At 37.4% G+C, this 20,202-nt stretch overlaps 1 protein-coding gene across 14 annotated transcripts in view; it reads right to left on the reverse strand.

The window, feature by feature from the left end:
* The window catches only part of CLOCK (clock circadian regulator), a 121,171-nt gene that overhangs the window by 21,242 nt on the left and 79,727 nt on the right, over positions 1 to 20,202 (reverse strand). For all 14 annotated transcript variants that reach the window (XM_050790561.1, XM_050790554.1, XM_050790551.1 and 11 more), the window contains 10 exons: positions 15,859 to 15,979; positions 11,342 to 11,455; positions 11,086 to 11,204; positions 8,431 to 8,513; positions 8,111 to 8,217; positions 5,868 to 6,015; positions 5,259 to 5,334; positions 1,961 to 2,102; positions 952 to 1,052; positions 335 to 424 (listed from right to left, as the gene is read on the reverse strand). In XM_050790561.1, coding sequence (XP_050646518.1) covers positions 335 to 424; positions 952 to 1,052; positions 1,961 to 2,102; positions 5,259 to 5,334; positions 5,868 to 6,015; positions 8,111 to 8,217; positions 8,431 to 8,513; positions 11,086 to 11,204; positions 11,342 to 11,455; positions 15,859 to 15,979 — 1,101 coding nt within the window. The remainder of the gene's footprint in view (positions 1 to 334; positions 425 to 951; positions 1,053 to 1,960; positions 2,103 to 5,258; positions 5,335 to 5,867; positions 6,016 to 8,110; positions 8,218 to 8,430; positions 8,514 to 11,085; positions 11,205 to 11,341; positions 11,456 to 15,858; positions 15,980 to 20,202) is intronic.

A 20,202-nucleotide genomic window follows, 5' to 3' on the forward strand; every position in this document is an offset into this window, starting at 1 on the left:
TTGTGCAAGACTGTCATGCATCCTGAAAGATAATTAGGATTCCTGGACCATGCTCACTAAGGGCCAGTGATACCCCACAATCATTACGACAACCAAAAATGTCCCCAGATATTCTAAATTGCCCCAGTTAAGATTCACTGCATCTGTAACTATAATTATATATGTGCGTGCGTGCGTGTGTGTGTGTGTGCGTATGTGCTCCTACCTCGGCCTCCCAAGTAGCTGTGCTTACAGGTGCTTGCCAGCAAGCATAGATTTTTTTTTTAAAATTACATTAGCTTAAAAGCAATTTATCATTTTCAAATATGCAACTGAAACAAAAACCAAAAAATACCTGGGACATGCCTTGTGGAATTGGTAAATTTGTAGCTTGAGACATCACTGGCTGTGTTAATGATGAACCAACAGACTGGGAATTTATGGACTAGAGCAAAATAAAAAATAACACTGAAGTGATTCTCATTCCCATACATGAGTACTTCCAGCAGAAATATCAGTATGATATTCATATTAATAAACTTACCATTTGCCTCATATTTTTGTTAGCTGAATACAGTTATGTCTTCCCGTCTATACTGGAAAGGCCTGTTCCCTATTTATATTTTATTTTCCAAGGAACTTCCTATAGTACACCTTGAACAAGCTCTCAATAAAAGCTGGCCAGACTTAAGACAATAGGTACTTGAACTCAGACATAAAACAGTTATCAATTATGAGCTTTCCACAATTAAAAAAAAAAAAAAAAAACATTTTACTTGAAAAATAATTGAAAGGACTGATACACATGACAACCACTTCACACAAAAAAGGGAAGTCTTGAGTGTCACATATCAGTAACTATTCTGATCTTTACAAAGAGGGGTAACAAATCAATGAATTTCTGAAGATTTAGATCATTTTTTCCCCTCTTAATAAATTTTTATTCAGAAGAATATCCACTGAAGAGCTTACCTGACTACTAAATGATGACCTTCTTTGCACCATCTTCTCATGAGCTGGTAAATGCTGCCTGGGCGGAGTGCTCGTATCTGTCGGGATCTTGGTTGGTGTTGCTGAAGTCATTCAACAAAATCAGAAGAGCATTAGTACTTTGTAAAATATACTTTTTAAAGATTAATCTCAGCCGGGCGTGGTGGCTCAAGCCTATAATCCCAGCACTTTGGGAGGCCGAGACAGGCGGATCGCGAGGTCAGGAGATCGAGACCATCCTGGCTAACTCGGTGAAACCCCGTCTCTACTAAAAAATACAAAAAAGTAGCCGGGTGAGGTGGCGGGCGCCTGTAGTCCCAGCTACTCGGGAGGCTGAGGCAGGAGAATGGCGTAAACCCGGGAGGCGGAGCTTGCAGTGAGCTGAGATCCAGCCACTGCACCCCAGCCTGGGCGACAGAGTGAGATTCCATCTCAAAAAAAAAAAAAAATTAATCTCAAAATGCATTTCAGTTAATAAAAATGGCTTTTGAATTATTTTTCCAAACCATTCAATGAAAGTGAAGTCCATGACAGATGATTCAATATAGTTACTTCTATCTTTTTATGAGCACAAAGAAAATATTTTAAATAGGAAAACTTTAAATACAAAAAGTTACTAATTTAATGACAATTATACAAGTCTTCATAAAGAGAAGACAATAAAAAAAACTTTCAAAAAGCAAACCTAAGAACACTTACTGGCCCTACAGTAAAAAACACAATAAATAGTTGCCTTTCTTTTTGAGGGATGATTAAAAACACCACCACCACCATTACCACCTACACATTTTAATAGGCTACTTGAAGAACTTCAAGTAGCTAAAACTTTGCTAAAAGTGGGCAACGTGCCTTTAACTCACTGGAAAGGTTAATATATTTCAGAAATGTAAAAACTTACAATTTTAAAGAAGCATTTGATGAGAAATGCTGAGATAAGTAACTAACAGTTTAGTTACTTTAAAGAAGTCTGCTTTGAAGTAAGGGTACTCACAGGAAGGGTCTGAGACTGCTGTGTGAGATGATTTTCTTGAACTCCGAGAAGAGGCAGAAGGGGTTGGGCTATGATCAAACCTTTCCAATGCTTCCTTGAGACTGACTGTGTTTATACGATTGTCTGACCCAGAATCTTGGCTCTAAGGAGACAGAGTAAAATAAATGTTTTCTTGTGGTTCAGTTCAGAGATCTCAAATTCACAATACTGTTATCAACAACAAAAAAATCAGTTTTTGTCTGTAACAAGGCAAAAGTACCTGTATGTACATACACATGTAAAGAAATGAAAATTTATGTGTTATAGCCAGAAAGTTTTGGCTTCATTTACTATTTAAAAAAAGCAGAAGAAGAATGAAGTTGGAATCTCTTACACCGTATGCAAAAATTAACTCAAGACCAGGTGTGGTGGCTCACACCTGTAATCTCAGCACTTTGGGAAGCTGAGGCAGGTAAACCACCTGAGGTCAGGAGTTTGAGACCAGCCTGGCCAACATGGTGAAACCCCTTCTCTACACCAAAACTATAAAAATTAGCCAGGTATGGTGGCAGGTGGCTGTGATCCCAGCTACTTGGGAGGCTGAGGCAGGAGAATCCCCTGAACCGAGGAGGCGAAGGTTGTAGTCCCCCGAGATCCTGCCACTGCATTCTAGCCTGGGCAAAAGAGCAAGACTCCATCTCAAAAAAAAAACACAAAAAAACAAAAACAAAAACAAAAAATCAACTCAAAATGAATCGCAGACCTAAACGTTAACAGCTAAAACTATGTAACACTTAGAAGAAAACATAGGGGAGAAAGCCAGGTGAATGCCTGTGATGCCAACTACCCAGGAAGCTGAGGCAAGAGAACTGCTTAAGCCCAGGAGCTAGTGTCATAGTTTCATAAAGCGACACTAATCTTTCCCATCACCAATGTTTCTTTCTCCATCATCTCCTTCTCATCTGTATACAAACATGCTGTTATTTATTTCAACTTAAAAAAAAAAAAAAAAAAAAAAGCAAAAACTTCCTTTAAGCCCACTTTCCCTTCCTACCACTGCCCCATTTCTCTTCTCTTTGTAGCAAAACCCCTCCCTATTCACTGTCCCTAATTCCCCTATCCTGGAAAATTCTCTTTTAAACCCACTCTAATCATGCTTTCACCCACACTATTACTCCACAAAATCTGTTATTATTGATCACCAATGAATTAAATGTTAAAGTCAATGCTCAGTTCTCAGCACTCATCTAAAATTTAACTTATTTCAGCTGAATCTGATAAAGCTGATCATTCACTCCTCACTGATACTCTTGTCTTCTAAGTAACTACCTGGTTTTATTCCTAACTTACTAGTTATTACCCCCCTGTTGTTGACTCTTCCTTGTCTCCATCACCTCTTAATACTGGAGTGCTCCAAGACATACCCATCCCCTTGGTGATCCCATCAAGACTCATGATTTTTTTTTTTTTTTTTTTTTTTTTGAGACGGAGTCTCACGCTGTCACCCAGGCTGGAGTGCAGTGGCCGGATCTCAGCTCACTGCAAGCTGCGCCTTCCGGGTTTATGCCATTCTCCTGCCTCAGCCTCACGAGTAGCTGGGACTACAGGCGGCCACCACCTCACCCGGCTGTTTTTTGTATTTTTTAGTAGAGACGGGGTTTCACCATGTTAGCCAGGATGGTCTCGATCTCCTGACCTCGTGATCCGCCCATCTCGGCCTCCCGAAGTGCTGGGATTACAGGCTTGAGCCACCGCGCCCGGCCAAGACTCACGATTTTTAAACCATCCACACACTGAAGTTTCTCAAAAATATCTCAGAAGGACCTTGTCCCTAAACCCCAGGTGGATCATGATGCTGGCAGTAAATATTGTGAGAAAGTAGAGAGAGCTGGAGTGTATTTTGGAAATAGGGCAATTCAGGATTTACTAGGATTGAATCTTTGCATGAAGGAAAAAGAAGGATAATTAATCTCTGTATTACTTAAGTTTTCATAATGGTCCCCTAATCAAGAAACCCTAGATTTTAAGAACTTTTCTCAGAAAATAATGTCTTTTACCAAAACATACTATATCCTCTTCTTCTAAACATACAAAACCTCTTTCGAAAAGTTCTTTCGGATCTATGAAAGCAGGGAAGTTGTTTGCATTATTCAATGCTGTATTCTCAGCATCTAGAGCCATGCTGGGTAGAATGTACCCATTTGTTGAATGACTGGATGACATCCACCATACTGTCCCCTGGAATGCTGCCTATTTAAGCCAAGTTTTATATAGATTTTTGACTCTTTTCATTCCACTTATTTTCTGCAGGTCCAAAAATACTGTGGTAGGCAACTTCTGACATGGCTCACAATTCCTGCCTCCTGGTATTCGTGCCCTTGTATAATCCTCCCACCTTGAGCGTGGGCTGGACCTACTGATTTCCTTCTACAAATGAATAGAATAGACAAAAGTGGTGAAATATCAATTCTGTGATTAGGTTACAAAAGACTGTGACTTCCAACTTGTAGTTTCTCTCCCTGGCTCATCTTGCATGCTTGCTCTGATGGAAAAGGTCACCTAGAAGGGAACTGAGGATAGCCTTCAGCCAGTAAGAAACCAAGGCCCTCAGTCCAACTGCCCATGAGGAACTTGTGTGCCAGCAACCACTAAGTGAGGTGGAAACAGATTCCACCTCAGTTGAACTTTGAGATGACTGTGGCTCCCACCAACACCTTGATTACAGCCTCATGACAGAATCTGAAGTAGAGGGCCCAGCTAAACTGTGCCTGGATTCTTGATTCACCAAACTAGGAGATAAGAAGTGTGTTGTTTTATATCACTAAATTTTGGAGTTAGTTGTTACACAGCTACAGATAACTAATATACTACACTTTTGACCTGATATAACAAAAAAGAAACCAGAGTTCAAATTCTGACTATAATTTCCCAGCCAGTGTCTTTAGGGGAGATTTTTTTCCCCTCTTGAAACTCCAATTTCAGTATTTTCAAAGTGGGGGTATTATCTACCAGATAAAAGTATCTGAAGTGTAAATTATATTTCATAATTCATATAAATAACCTAGCCAGAGACTAGTACATCACTGGGAATAAATGGTAGTTTTAATCTGAGATCAGATATGTCTCTCATCCAATTTTCTTTTTAGAGGCAGGTGAGACTCTAAAATACTAAATTAAAAATAAGTAGTAAAGTAATCATATCCCTGTTATAAGTGAGGAAATAAAGTATTTGAAAAATAATTTTCCTATTAATTTTCGAGTTTCATCTTTCATTGGAGAGAAATTAAAAATCATGTTTTTTAAATTGTAAGAAACATACTTTGTCAGCAGCTGTCTCAGGAAGAGACTCTTCAATGCCAAGTTCTCGTCGTCTTTCAGCCCTAACTTCTGCATAACTACAAATGGAAAAAATAATCAAATTTTAGTGTTTGGTCATTCATTTAAAATACTGCACAGTTGTAACTATTTAGTGTTATGTGTCTCATCTGCTCATCTAGACTATTTGCTATGTGCTATACAAACCTAAAATATACCTGTAATGTCTTAATTTAACTTGCATTTTTCTAGGTATCTTAAAGTTTCAAACACTGCTGTAAATGATCCATAACCCCACAATACTTAAATTAAGAAAAACTAAGTAAAGGAAGTGTATGCTTATCTACCTACAGTTTTCCTTTTACATGACTGACACTGCTACATAAATGACAGTAATAACTTCTGCTGTAAAGCGCAAAACTTGTATCAAGCCTTATATATCTATAGCATTCCTATATTTATATATAATGCTTATAGCAACACTGAAAGGATGTATCAGAAGTTGAGAAAAGAGCACTTTGTAGTTCTTTAACAAGTTACGCATAAAAGTTACATTGCCAAAATCATCATAGGATGTTACAATAATTCAGAAATTCTCTAAAAGAATTATTACCTTACTACAGTGTGAGTACAAACAATAAACTCTGGCCTTGAATTCCACTGATGGTAAGTGATATAATAATGAGTCTGAAGCCAAATCCACTGTTGCCCTTTAGTCAGGAACCTATAATAACATGATTTGCCTTTCCCATATTGCATTACTAAAAGGAAAATAGAAAAATATTTTTTCTTTAATTCATATTAGTTACAAAAAATCTGTTTTTTAACCAAAAGTTATCATTTACATTTAAGTTTACATACACTATTCTTTTTCAGGCCTTTTGATAACATATATGTCAATATGAAAATGTTATTCTTTAGAGCTAGTTTAAGGTCCCAAGCAATGATCAGATCTTCCACAGTGCCCAACTCAGAGCTAGTCACTGCTGATCTTACAATCTTTCCATACACAATTAACTTCCAAATACTTAAGAATTCACACTGCTGACTTCCTCCTGCCTAGATACACAGAGGGTAATAACAATAAATAATCACCCCTGAGTTTTTTCTCCTAGCTACTCTGGCAGGTACAGAACCTTCAAAGTATTTAATTTTAAACCTTAACTAACCAAAATCAAAATAACTTCACTGTCTAAAGTAACTGAGTGCAGTAACTGCCAAAACATGTGCTGTAGGTTTTAAGTTCTGAAGCCTTTTAACAGATATTAAGCAAAAAAAATGGGTTTTGGGCTGGGTGTGGTGGCTCACGCCTGTAATCTCAGTACTTTGGGAAGCAGAGGTGGGCGGATCACTTGAGGTCAGGAGTTTGAGACAACCCTGTCCTACATAGTGAAACCCCATTTCTACTGAAAATACAAAAATTAGCCAGGCGTGGTGGCACGTGCCTGTTATCCCAGCTACTCAGGAGGCGGAGGTAACAGAATCACTTGAACCCGGGAGGTGGAGGTTGCAGTGAGCTGAGACGTGCTACTGCACTCCAGCCTGGGTGCCAAAGCAAAACTCCATCTCAAAAAAAAAAAGGGGGGGGGGGGGCTTGTAGTTAAATTAATTTGGGAAACTTTCTGTTAAATAGGTGTCTTCAGTTTTCTCAAAACCTACAGTATGCTAATGCACGTGCAGATTCTCTGAGGGATTATGAAGTGTTTCCCTGTCTTCCTTGACTAAAAAGTCTTTTTTGTATGGACCAATATTTGGTGGAACAAAGCTTAGGAAATGCTGGTCAAGGATCTCTCAATCTCTCCCCCAACTCCCCCTACCTCGCCACCACCGCCTCTTACTCTCTAAGGTGGAAATCAAGGTCTACAAACAAACTTGCTGTCCAAAGTTACCCAGCTAGTTAATACAGGTATCAGCTCTTTACACGACATCATGGCACTTAATGCCCACATCTTCTGTGCTGAAATGACTTTACTCTGAAAATTTTCCATAGAGTTAATGCTATTATACAACCTGCTTCATTTTCATACACAGAGGTTTATAAAAGCAGCATAAAATGTCATGAAAAAGTCTAAAATATCTAGTTAGGTTTTAGTGAATACTCAAGAGGGTAAGCATCTGGGAGGAGGATCAGAGAAGCAAATAAAACATATCATTAAGACAAACCTCATCATTAAAACAAACTTCTAAAATAAATACATGTGATAAAAGAGTTGGCCTAGGCTCCAATCCTGTCTCTGCCACCAATGAGCTATGAAATTATGGGTGAATTATTTAGCCTTACTGTGTTTTCAGCTTACTCATGAAGACAATAATAGTATCTACCTTTTAGAACTGTGACGGAGAATAATGGAGGTAATAGATGTAAAGGATTTAGAACAGTGCCTGGCACAAAGGATGATAACGCTCCTGCTCTAACAACAATAATAATAAGCAGGTAACACCAAGCACTTACTATGAGCTTTCTAAAACAGATTTTCCAAACATGTAGCTAGCTCCTGAAAAGATTCACATGCCTCAAAATCAAAATTTAGGAAACAATATTCCAAAAGTTTGACATATTACAATTTTCAAAAGAATCTACTTCTCTTACTCCAGATATAGAGCTCACATGCTTCAGAACAAGGTGTATCAGATGCTATATTATGAAATTCTACTTATTATAAAAATAGGAACAAGTTTAATTTAAACTTGATCAATGATTCCCACTAGATTGGTTATATACACAGAGCAAAATCTTTTAGTACATTTCAAAAATATGAAAATGATTATAAATCTGTGTCTTAGACCTATAATTTCAGGATGCGACTTCTGTTTATATAAAAGTTATTATCACCAGAAATGTTAAAATCTACTTACAGTGCTCATGACATTTCGCCAAATTCTCTAGGTCATCCACATGATAGTAATCGTAGCCTGATGTTCCCAGAACTTCAAATGGCAAATATCCTATTATAGGTGGTGCCCTAAATTACACACAAAAATCATTATTATAAGTTTTTCCATAATAAGAAATATTCCAACTAGAAATAAAATTGGGGGGGGAGGTTTTATTTTTCAAAAAATGGGAACAGGTTTCAAAGTCCTAATTTAAAAAAGAGTTTCCCCTTGAAATCCATTAATTTTAAGAACTATATAACATGACTATTACCTTTCCATGGAATTAAAAAAGGAATTACCTGTGATCTAGAAACAGAAATTTCCATTCTAAACTATGTCTAGATGTAAACTCTTCATTGGGTTCTTCAACAGTGCACATTTCCTACAAACAAATAATTAAAATTTATAAATACTTTGTGTCCTTAAGAATATTAAATATTGCTACATATAAAAATAAAAGTCATGGCCAGGCGCGGTGGCTCACACCTGTAATCCTAGCACTTTGGGAGGTTGAGGTGGGCAAATCACTAAGGTCAGGAGTTTGAGACCAGCCCAGCCAATATGGTGAAACGCCATTTCTATTAAAAATACAAAACATAGCAGGGCACAGTGATGGGTGCCTGTAATCCCAGCTACTCAGCAGGCTGAGGCAGCAGAATCACTTGAACCCAGGAGGTGGAGGTTAAATAAATAAATTGTCATTACTAGATAACTTTTCCTAAACAAGTTAGTTGTTTCTATGTATGTATGTATATGTTTACTTATTTGTTCAGACAAGGTCTCACTCTGTCACTCAGGCTGGAGTGCAGTGGTGTGATCTCAGCTCACTGCAGCCTCAACATTCTGGGCTCAAGTGATTCTCCTGCCTCAGCATACTAAGTAGCTGAGACAATAGGGATGCACCACCATACCCGGCTAATTTTTGTATTTTTATTTGTAGAGATGGGGGTCTCACTATGTTGTCCAGGCTGGTTTTCAACTCTTGGGCTCAAACAACCTGCCTACCACAGCCTCCCAAAGTGCTGAGATTCTAGGCATAAGCTAAAATGCAGGCCCTTCTAAACAAGTTAATACATTTTACTTTTCCAGTACTAAAGAATGTGGTAATAAATAACCTTTAGATGCAAGATTTTGGGTGGGTACTTCTCACTCTACACATTTTCCATTCACACATGCCTATAAACACTTACTCAAAATTCAGACCTCTCTCCTGAATTACAGATCCTTATTTCCAACTATCTGAATGTCCTCACACATCTCAAATTCAGTATGTCCTAAAATAAACTAATTGCTTTACTCCTCACACCCAGTCACACAATCTTCCATATTATTCTATACATGTATGGTGGCCAGTTTCTAGAAATCTGATAGTTAAAACATACTTTCATTTTTACCTTTCACCATCTAAGTGGCCACTACTAAATCTTTTCCATTTCATCTAAGTATTTAAAAAATCAATTCCATCTCATCCATCTTAAGTGCATTGGTTTAGACCCCTGCCATCACTGATTTGCTACAGTGTTCACTAGTCTCCCTGTCCTTCAACTCATCTTCTCTTCTAGGGCTACAATTACCTTACTAATACTCAAATATTATATGACTTCCCTGCTAAAAAACTTTTAATGGTTCCTTGTGCTAAACTCTCTTCAGCATGGAGAAATAAACAAGAAATAAATTTTATTTCTGGTTTCTGATTACTTTTGTAGCCTTACCTCCCACTATCTCTTCCCCCTCCACACACTAACCCTAGACTCTAGTCATACTAAACAATGTATTCCATCCTGCCTCTGTGTCCCTGAATGACCTGCAGCACACTGTAATAGTTGTGAGGTTGGGCTTTGAGAAAAAAATAATTATTAATTAATAGAATCAAGTCCCAGTTTCATCACTAATAGCTGAGACTTTGGGCAAGTAACTTAACTTCCCTAAGCCTCTGTTTCCTTATAATGTAAAATGAGGGATCGTAATAGCATCTACCTTATAGGGCTGTCACAAGAATTAAATGAGATAATGCATGTAAAATATACAGCATGTAGTAAGCACTCAAACGTTAACAACTATTATTTCATAAGATTAAAACAAACAGAGCAAGACTGGTTTAAGATCTTCTAAAAATTCAGTACTTTGTCCTATACTAAGATGTCTCCCCAAATTTATCTGAGACAGTGAGACTCATCTCAAAATAAAATGCAAACACAGTTCACTGAAGTCTCGACCTCCTGGGCTCAAATGATCCTCCCACCTCAGCCTCCTGAATAACTTGAGACCACAGGTGTGTAACACCATGCCTGGCTAATTTTTTGTATTTTTTATAGAGATGGGGTCTTGTCATGTTGCCCAGGCTGGTCTCAAACTACTGGGCTCAGGCAATCCTCTCACCTTGCCCTCCCAAAGTGCTGGGATTACAGGCATGAGTTGCCTCGCCTGGCCCCGCCTAAATTTTAAATCTTAGCCTGGCTGCCTCTTTCCAGTCAGTTTCTAGTGGTTGAACTACTTCACTTTTCCACTTCCCTACTAATCATCTGTTTGTGGGGCCCAGGAAATAAAAACAAAATACTTAATTTTACATTTGAAAAGGTAAGTTACATGTAGTAAAGAGTCACTTGTACATTCCAAATAAAAATTTAAAAGTGACCTTCTAAAAATAAAGATTCCAAAACCCTAGATTTTTGGACTTTCCCTTTTAATAATGAACCATACACAAAAGGATCCTAAAATCTTCCACAAAAGTGGGGCATATTGATATATAATAATCACTGGTTAACTGCAAAGGATATATACTAAAAAATTAGTTATACAGTTTAATGAGTGTCTTGATAACTTGTCATTTCAAAAGTATTATCATGCATATTTAATGACTCAAAGCCATTTCACCTCAATGTCTGCAGAAAGTTTCAGGCAGTTCTCAGCATATGAACTGCAATCCCCTTAGGGAAATAAAATTAGAAACATACCTTGATGAACTGAGGTGTAGCTAACCTGACAGTAGCTACAAAACAAACTCTATCTTCATAAGACGGCCTATGTGTGCGTTGTATAGTTCCTTCAAAACCATTGTGTGCTGAAGAGGATACTAAAACAATAGGGAAAAAGGTATTGTGAGTTATGCAAGCAAAACCTAGTTGTTACTGATATTCAAACATCTATGTCTTTAAGAGCATAGAAAAATAACAAGTTGAAACACATTGTGAGAGAAGCATTTTAACTCACCACTGTTTAAAGATTTGAAATTTCCTATAAACTTTACATATTCATAGGTAGATGGCTCCTTTGGGTCTATTGTTCCTCGGAGCATATGACAACAGAATTCTAACTGATTTTTTGCTGAAATAAAGAGATTTTAAAAATCACATATTTGTGATATAAAACAATGATATACCACATAAAATAAGATCATAAAAGTTGTGTAAGTTTACAACCATTATTTTCCCCAACAGAAGTCGTCAATGACATTTAGTTCATAAAAGCAGAGTAACTTCAGGACAGGACCTCACTTTGTCTTTAACAGGGAAAACAGATTTTCTGGTGCAAACAACTTAATGTTTTCCTATTTTTATCTATTCATCCTTTTCCTTCTTTACTTACTTTCAAAGGAAAGTTTTGCTTCATGTTCTAAAGCTAATCCTTCCATCTCTACTATTTATAGTCTTTCCTATTTTCTCTAGGACCCGGGCCACATCACTGTTCCTTATTCCTTGAGCATCTACACCTTTGGGTCCTTACTTTCTTTTTTTTGAGACAGCATCTTGCTTTGTCACCCAGGTTGGAGTGCAGTGGCATGATCACAGCTCATGCAGCATTGAACTCTTGGGCTCTAGTGAGCCCCCTTCCTCAGCCTCCCAAGTAGCCAAGACTACAGATGTGAGCCACCATACCTGGCTAATTTTTAATTTTTTGTGGGTCTCACTATGTTGCCCAGGCTGGTTGCAAGCTTCTGGGCTCAAGCAATCCTCCTGCCTCAACCTCCCAAAGTGGTGGGATTATAGGCGAGAGCCACTGCACCTGGTCAAGGATCCTTACTATCTACTTTTAAATTTGCTCAGTCTTCCATCTCAAAGGAGTTTTGCTAATTATTTTGGTATTATTGATCTCCTTCCTTTTCATTATGGGCTCCATCTTCCATATATTCATTTCCCATAACTTCACACACTGTGGCTTTCATCCTTACACCTCTACAGCAATTATTCTTCTCAAGATTACTAACATTTGTATTGTTAACTTCAATGGTTTTTCATTTCCATTTCTTTAAAGTCATGCTTTGTCATTCCCACAGCATAAACTTACCTTCCTACCTTACTGACTACTCCTACATCTTCTGCTAATCCATTTTCACACTAGGGGCTTTCACAAAGGTTCTTCTGATCCTAAATCTCTCTCTCCAACTCTAGCATTTTATGTGAGACAAAGTTTCCTATAATTTGCTTTCAGGACTTTTGTACTTGATGGTCCCATCAGTAACTTAAATTCAAAATATCTGAAAGTGAATTTATCATTCTTCAAGTTCCCTTCGTCTATGTATGCTTATTTCCCAAGTTAGGAACTATATCAATTTGGTCTCTTCTCTTCCCATCACAAGTCCCAAACCGAATCTGTCACCAAGACCTGCTACTTATTTCACAAAGGAAGCCCACCAATTTAGTGTAGTTGCAAATTACCTTGCATTTAGGTAACCGAAATATGTATTCATTATGCCTCCACATTCTGCCACTCTGATTCAGTCTTGCCTATTATTCTTAGACTTATAACTACTTTCACTGTACTACTTCAGTACTCAAGGACTAGTAACACCTTTCTTTGCTCACTACTTCAAGCTTATATTCTTCTGTTAACATCATCATAGATGGCTTTATCATCTAACCTAATAGGTTCAAAATTTAACTATCTTCAATATTCCCCATTGATGATTCTTAGTCACTTGGTCACCTGAGCCTATCACAACAAGTTCTATTGAGTTTACACACTTAACAGTCATATACTTTCCTCTCCATCCTTTCCTTTTTTTTTTTTTTTGAGACAAAGTCTCACTCTGTCACCCAGGCTGGACTACAGTGGCATGATCTCAGCTCACTGCAACCTCTGCCTCCTGGGCTCAAGTGATCCTCGAGCTCAGCCTCCTGAGTAGCAGGAACTACAGACATGTGCCACCACACCCCAGCCAATTTTTGTATTTCTCTTTATTGTGTACAGTGTTTCACCATGTTGCCCATGCTGGTCTTGAACTCCTGGGCTCAAACGATCTGCCCACCTTGGCCTCCCAAAGTGCTAGGATTACAGGCATGAACAACTGTGCTCAGCCCATCCTTACTTTTATTGCTAGGATTATATGGTTTTCCTTTTTGTCTCCAGTCTGGTTCTTTTAAAAATTTTCTACCTGAGTGATTTTTTTAATCTCCCAAACCAGATGATGAAAGTGGCAGCAACTTTTATAAGCAAGGTACTGCTGCTCTCTCTAGGCCAGAGATGCTGGTGAAAGATGCTTCCACTGCAATGAAGACCTGGACCTCCATGACACAGAATAGCCGTTACAGTTATAGTTACTGTACCAGGCAGCAGGGCCAGCTTTGTCATCAGAATGGTATGATCCATAAGATCTCTGGTTGTGTTTAACTGAACTCTAGGAATGAAACTGAGGAGTAACTCCATAAAGCTATCACTTGATTTGTATAGTACGAAATCTGCAGGTCAGGTGAGCACAGCCTGAGTTGAGCCACTATGACAGAGAAATCCAGGGCTCTTATTTAGCTCTCAGACTCAGGGCCTCTTTATGAAGCAGAAGCCACGTAGGCCTGGGGTAGGCAACCCACCGCTGCAAGTTTTCTTCCTAGCCTTCTCCAAACAAACTTTCCACTATTTACCTGGTTTTCTTTCTTTATTCTTTTTTTTGCAGACAACAAAACTACCCAAATCTCCTTCACTGGCTCTCTACTCTGTAAAAAATAAAACTCAAATTCCTTAGGATGAACTATAAGCACCTTTATAATTCTTTCCTTATTCCTTCTCTCAACACAAATTACACCACCTGTACCTCAACTTCATTATGGCCAAAATGACCTACCGAATTTTCTAAGCAGTTTTCCCTGTGTTTTAACTTGTGTCTATTCTTTTGGCATGAAACTTTCTTTTTTCTGGGGAAAGAACTCTTCTGTATATCACTTGTTTAACGAGGAGATCAACAAGCCATTTAATTAAGACTTTTCTTAAGTATTCTTGCCATTTTCATTTCTGTTCTTGGAAGCAGAAGCCTAAGCTCTTTCTGCAAAAGGCTTTTATTTAGTTCTCCATCCAATTTTATTCTTAGTAGGGTCTTCAAAGCAAACGCCTTCTCCTTTGTCTTCCTATTGCTATCTCCAAAGGGTTCCACCTTTCTTTTCTTTTTTTTTTTGAGACGGAGTCTCGCTCTATCGCCCAGGTTGGAGTGCAGTGGTGTGATTCTGGCTCATTGCAACCTCCGCCTCCGGGGTTCAAGCAATTCTCCTACCTCAATCTCCAGAGTAGCTGGGACTACAGGCACGCACCACCATGCCTGGCTAATTTTTGGTAGAGACAGGGTTTCGTCATGTTGGCCAGGCTGGTCTCAAACTCCTAGCCTCAAGCGATCTGCCCGCCTCAGCCTCCCAAAGTGCTGGGATTACAGGCGTGAGCTACTGGACCTGGCTGGGTTCCACCTTTCTAATTCTTCTCTCCTCGTTCTATATATTTACCTCAAGCAATACCATTCCATCCATGGCTTCAAATACTAATTGTAGGCATCTATTATATCTAGCCTAAATCTTTCTAAGTACCAGACTAGAGTGGCCTAGTAATGGTCAATGTCATATAAACTTGGTTTTAAAACAAGGCTTCAAATGAATTCTCCAAGTCTAGTTTTTCTCAACTCTCGCTGAAAGGCCATCCACTCTTATCAAAGTTATAGATACATACAAATTTGTGCGCGTATGTGTATCTTAATTTTTAGACAGTATGCTATAGAATTTGAGGATTCAAACACAAAGAATCTTTAAGATAATGTATTAGCAGATGAGACACATTTAAAAATAAAGAAAAAGGTGATTCAATAAGGTATCTAATAGCTAATGGCCAAATATAGTGCTGTAACAATTCTGGATTTTATACAGGGTAATATATGAAGAAAATGAGGTACTCTGGTGAAATCAATTTGTCTATGGACCTAGTAGAAATGCCTGATTCTACCATAATATGTTGTTTCTTGATGGCGAGAACTATTTTCACTATTCTTGATATTTTTATGATACAGCACAAGTGCCCAGCAAATTAGATACATCTAACAAACGACTGTTTAATTAATAAAGTAGATAATTTATCTTTAATAACTTTAAGAGAAACAGAAATTTTTTCCAATTGGTTAACAATGGTGAAAATCAGAAAGTTTAATTTTCCCTCATTAAATACAGTAAGGTTTTATTTATAAATTAGTAGCAATATATTGCTAGGTCTCACTTTTGCATAAAATACAGCTTTGTGGCATAATGGGAGTCCAGGATTTATTATAACAAATAAGATGGGATTTCAATATACTCTGAAATAGATTTCAGATTTTTAATATGGACACAATTTCATCTTATATATATTTTAATATTGAAAAAGGACCTAACAGGGCATATGGAGTAATGCTGTATTTAAAGAAGTCTGTATTTTTCATAAACTTGCAAAAGGATAGTGCTACCGAATACAACATTTGACTTTTTTGCTTAACAGCTACTACTTACATTTTAAATATTCTGGGGTTAATGAATCACTTTCCAGCAGATGAGTAGAGAGTATTTTATAAACCTCTGAATGTTCCCCTTCTGGGATAAAATTAAATATACTTTGATCCACAAGATCAGACTGAAAAGAAAATTGTTAAAAGTAAAATAACTTTAATGATTCAAGAGACAATTGTTTTAAAAGTACATAATCGCTATTAAACACAGAAGTTAGCTTTCAATTATCTGTGAAAACCAACAAATGTCAAGTTACAGACCAAATCTCAAAAACCAGATCGAGATGATACTAATGTCATCTAATCCATGACCAGTATGATCCTGAAAGCCTGATAAATTATTTGCAAAGCTGTGTTTCACCAAAACATTTTGAATATTTCAAAATGCAATGTGACCAAGAGAGCTAATAAGAAAAATCTCTGGTGACAAGTCAGAGCCTTAACATGTATTCAAACCTATGGTAAACAATGGTGGTATATCCTACTATAAAGGACTAGGCACAAACTAAATAAAGAGGAGATTTTGCTTTGGTGTGATTTCAGTTGTCCAATGTGTTCTTTACTTCATCTTTTCCTGGCATTTATCCTACATCCCATTGTACAAAAGCCTTATGTTTAGTTATCCCCCCTCAAAAGGACACCTAATATGTTAAGCATTATAATCCTTGCTAATATATAGCTTTAATCGTGATTAATCATAGCAATTTGACAAACATCAGGTTGGCTACAACGTGCCACAGCTGTGGAATCAAAGATGAATAAGATAGTTCTGATACGTAAGTACCATTGATAACAAAACTTCCATGACTTTACATTTGCTACTATGCATTCTACCTGGTTTCCTGCATTTCAAACTGCTCTGTGGAATCCTAGGGATACTGAGACAGTATCTCAAGGACTGTAAAGGTGGGACTAGAGGTTGGGGAAGTAAAAAGGAGCTGTGAAGCAGGGCTCAGGGTCCTGCCCCTGCATTAAATTAAAGCAGTTCTACTTTTTGTTTTTATTTCACGCATCTGTAAAGATTTTGTTTGAAGAGCTCCACTACTTTAAAATAAAAAACAAACAAACAACAACAAACAGAGGCAGTAAGAATGGCGAGAGGGTGTTGTATTAGGTTGGTACCATACTTTTACTAACAAAAAATGCAATCACTTTTGTACCAACCTAATACTATTCTTCATATAGGCCACACATTCCCATCATTTCTTGTCTTTTCTCTAGCCCTCCAAGCCCACTCCATGAAGTGAAATGACCATCCCCTTCTTTACATATCTGTATCTTTCACCTTTCAAAGACCAGTTCAAATTACTTCTTTCAAGAAAGCATTCCCTTAACACCATAATCCACATTAAAAATAAAATTCCTTTAGTATTTATTACTTGTATCATTCATTTCCCATTTAGCAGAATTCAGCCAACTATGGATCAAAACTATTCAGGAAAAAAAAACAAAAACAAAAACAGATGGTTGTGTCTGTACTGAATACGTGCAGACATTTTTCTAATCATTATTCCCTAAACACTGTAGTATAACATATATTTACATAGCATTGATATTGTATTAGTTATTATAAAATAGAAATGATGTGATGTAAATGGGAAGATGTGTGTAAGTTACATGTAAATACAACACCATTTTATTTATGGGACTTGACCATCCATGGATTTTGGTATCTGCAGCGGGTGCTGGAACCAATCCCCCATGGATACCAAAGGATGACTATATTTTAATGTCTATGCCCTGATGTCCTATAGGTGAATAAAAGGGCCTATCTCTTACACCTTTATCTTTCTCACTTCCAATCAAGGAACATTAACACCGTGCCCTGTGTTTAACAGTTATTAGTACAATAACTGATTTTAGACTAAGGAGGTATTTGATAATGGCTTATAGGGTAACCACCCCAAAAATATATCTATATTTCAATAAAGGATTTTTCTGGAAGTCTGAAAAGCCTCTACAACTAAAGGAGTAGTGAACTAAAAATTCATGCATGGCTGGGTGCAGTGGCTCATGCCTGTAATCCCAGCACTTTGGGAGGCTGAGGCAGGCCGACTGTCTGAGGTCAGGAGTTTGAGACCAGCCTGGCCGACATGGAGAAACCCCGTCTCTGCTAACACAAAAATTAGCTGGGCATGGTGGTGTGCACCTACAGTCGTAGCTACTCGGGAGGCTGAGGTAGGAGAATCACTTGAATCCAGGAGGCAGAGGCTGTAGTGAGCTGAGATCCTACCACTATACTCAAGCCTGGGTGACAGAATAAGACTCTATCTCAAAAAATAATAAATAAAAATTCAGGCCTGAATAACACAAATGCTAGAAAGTTGCCTTCTATTGACAAAATTAAGAATCAAAATACAATAGTACACGATATTGATGCGAAAAATAATATGGTTCGGCTGTGTCCCCATCTAAATCTCATCTTGCTGTTCCCATAATCCCCATGTGTCATGGGAAGGGCCCAGTGGGAGGTGACTGAATCATGGGGGAAGATACCTCCATGCTGATATTCTTGTGATAGTGAGTTTTCCCAAGTTCTGATGGTTTTGTAAGGGGCTTTTCCCCTTTTTGCTCAGCACTTCTGCTTCTTGTCGCCATGTGAAGAGGGACGTGTTTGCTTCCCCTCCACCATGATTATAAGTTTCCTGAGGCCTCCCCAGCCATGCTGAACTGTGAGTCAATTAAACCTCTTTCCTTTATAAATTACCCAGTATTAGGGAGTCCTTTATAGCAGTCTGACAACAGACAAATACGTCGTCTTAATAGAAAAACATGCTACCAATTTGAAATATTAATAGGAACTAAAATTTTCATTTTTGAGAATGATTATAGTTTTCTACTATTATGTTACTAACAATTTCTACTACCATCAGTAAATTATGATGTGACCTATCTTACCCTTGTTTTTCCATCTATAACTTCATAGGATGTTTCATATTCATAGAGAAAAGAAAATGAATGGCTGTATCAAGAGTAGTAGGATCACAAGCAATGCCTCTCCCAACCACTCTGCCTCTCCTGCCACTTTAATAGGTGTCAAACTTTCCATTAACCACTACACTTAAAATCTCTAAATGAGGCTGATCATACTTTATGTGGCCATACATCCACTCAGTTCTCAAACACAATTCAATAGTAAGAAAAGAAAATGGTAACTACTTGGATCTTTTTATCTCCCTTACTCGTTTCATGAAAAGGAAATATAAGTTCTGCTGATTTACTTATATGACATAAATCAATAGCCTTTCTGTTTTTTTCTACATTAGCTCAACATTACCATTTAGTGATTGGATGACACAATTTTTTAAAATCTAGAAGATGTTAGTAACAGAGGAAACGGTATAGGGCACAAGGGAACTCTCTGTACTACCTTGTCCATTTTTCTGTACATCTAAAAATGGTTCTAAAATTAAAAATGTTTTTTAAAATATCCAGAAGAAAATGGGAAGGTGAGAGTGTTTTTATTGAGGGAAGTGTTAATCGAACACTTCGATTCCAATGAGATCTATCACGTGTTGTCTATTTCAAAAGGGAATTAAACTCACTAAAGATTAGAAAGGGATTTTTTAAAACAGCCAAATCAAGTAGCATACTCATCTTCATACATTCAACAAATAATCACTGAGTGGCTCTCCAAGAAACTAGCTAGCCCCTCTGGATACAGAGATAAAGTTCCTGCCTGTAAGAAGCTACAACTACCATAACTAGCCAAATAAACAGAAAATTACAATTCTCTGTATCGTGACAGTAGTACATACAAGGTAACAGTAGAACAGAGATGAAGGACATCTAATTCTGAATGAAATTCGAGTAAGTGCCAAGAAGCAGACTTTTAGAAAGTGCAAAAACATTGCAAACGATGCTCTATGACTAGATTAGACAGTTTCTGTAAACATGACAAAACCCAATACAGTTATATATAGTTTAAAAGCATGTAACTATACTTTTTTCAAATTACTTAAACATTATCTTAATCCTATAATGGGATTCTTTCCCTGGGTTTTCTTGCTATGAAAACATTTTCTTAAGTTGTCCAGAAAATTTAGTTAATCAGTCTGTCCTTTTTTCTGCCTATGCTAGCTTACTTATGTGTTGCTAATAATCTCATGTGTTACTCTCAAACGAGTTTTTAAATGTTGGGCTTATCCTACTATTTGAGCTTACTAGAAAATAAAGCCCCAGAAGAGTAGTAAAGTAAAAGTTATTTTCTGTATGAACCAAAGAAATTAGCAAATTATTTACTGCATGGCTTTCATCTTTAAAAAATGCCCTTTTAGACCCTGGACTTTTAAGTGCTAAAATCCATTCATTCTCTTTACAAAATATGAAGTATCAGAGTAATCAAAGG

The sequence above is a fragment of the Macaca thibetana genome, chromosome 5, assembly GCF_024542745.1.
Source record: "Macaca thibetana thibetana isolate TM-01 chromosome 5, ASM2454274v1, whole genome shotgun sequence".
Taxonomy (NCBI): domain Eukaryota; kingdom Metazoa; phylum Chordata; class Mammalia; order Primates; family Cercopithecidae; genus Macaca; species Macaca thibetana.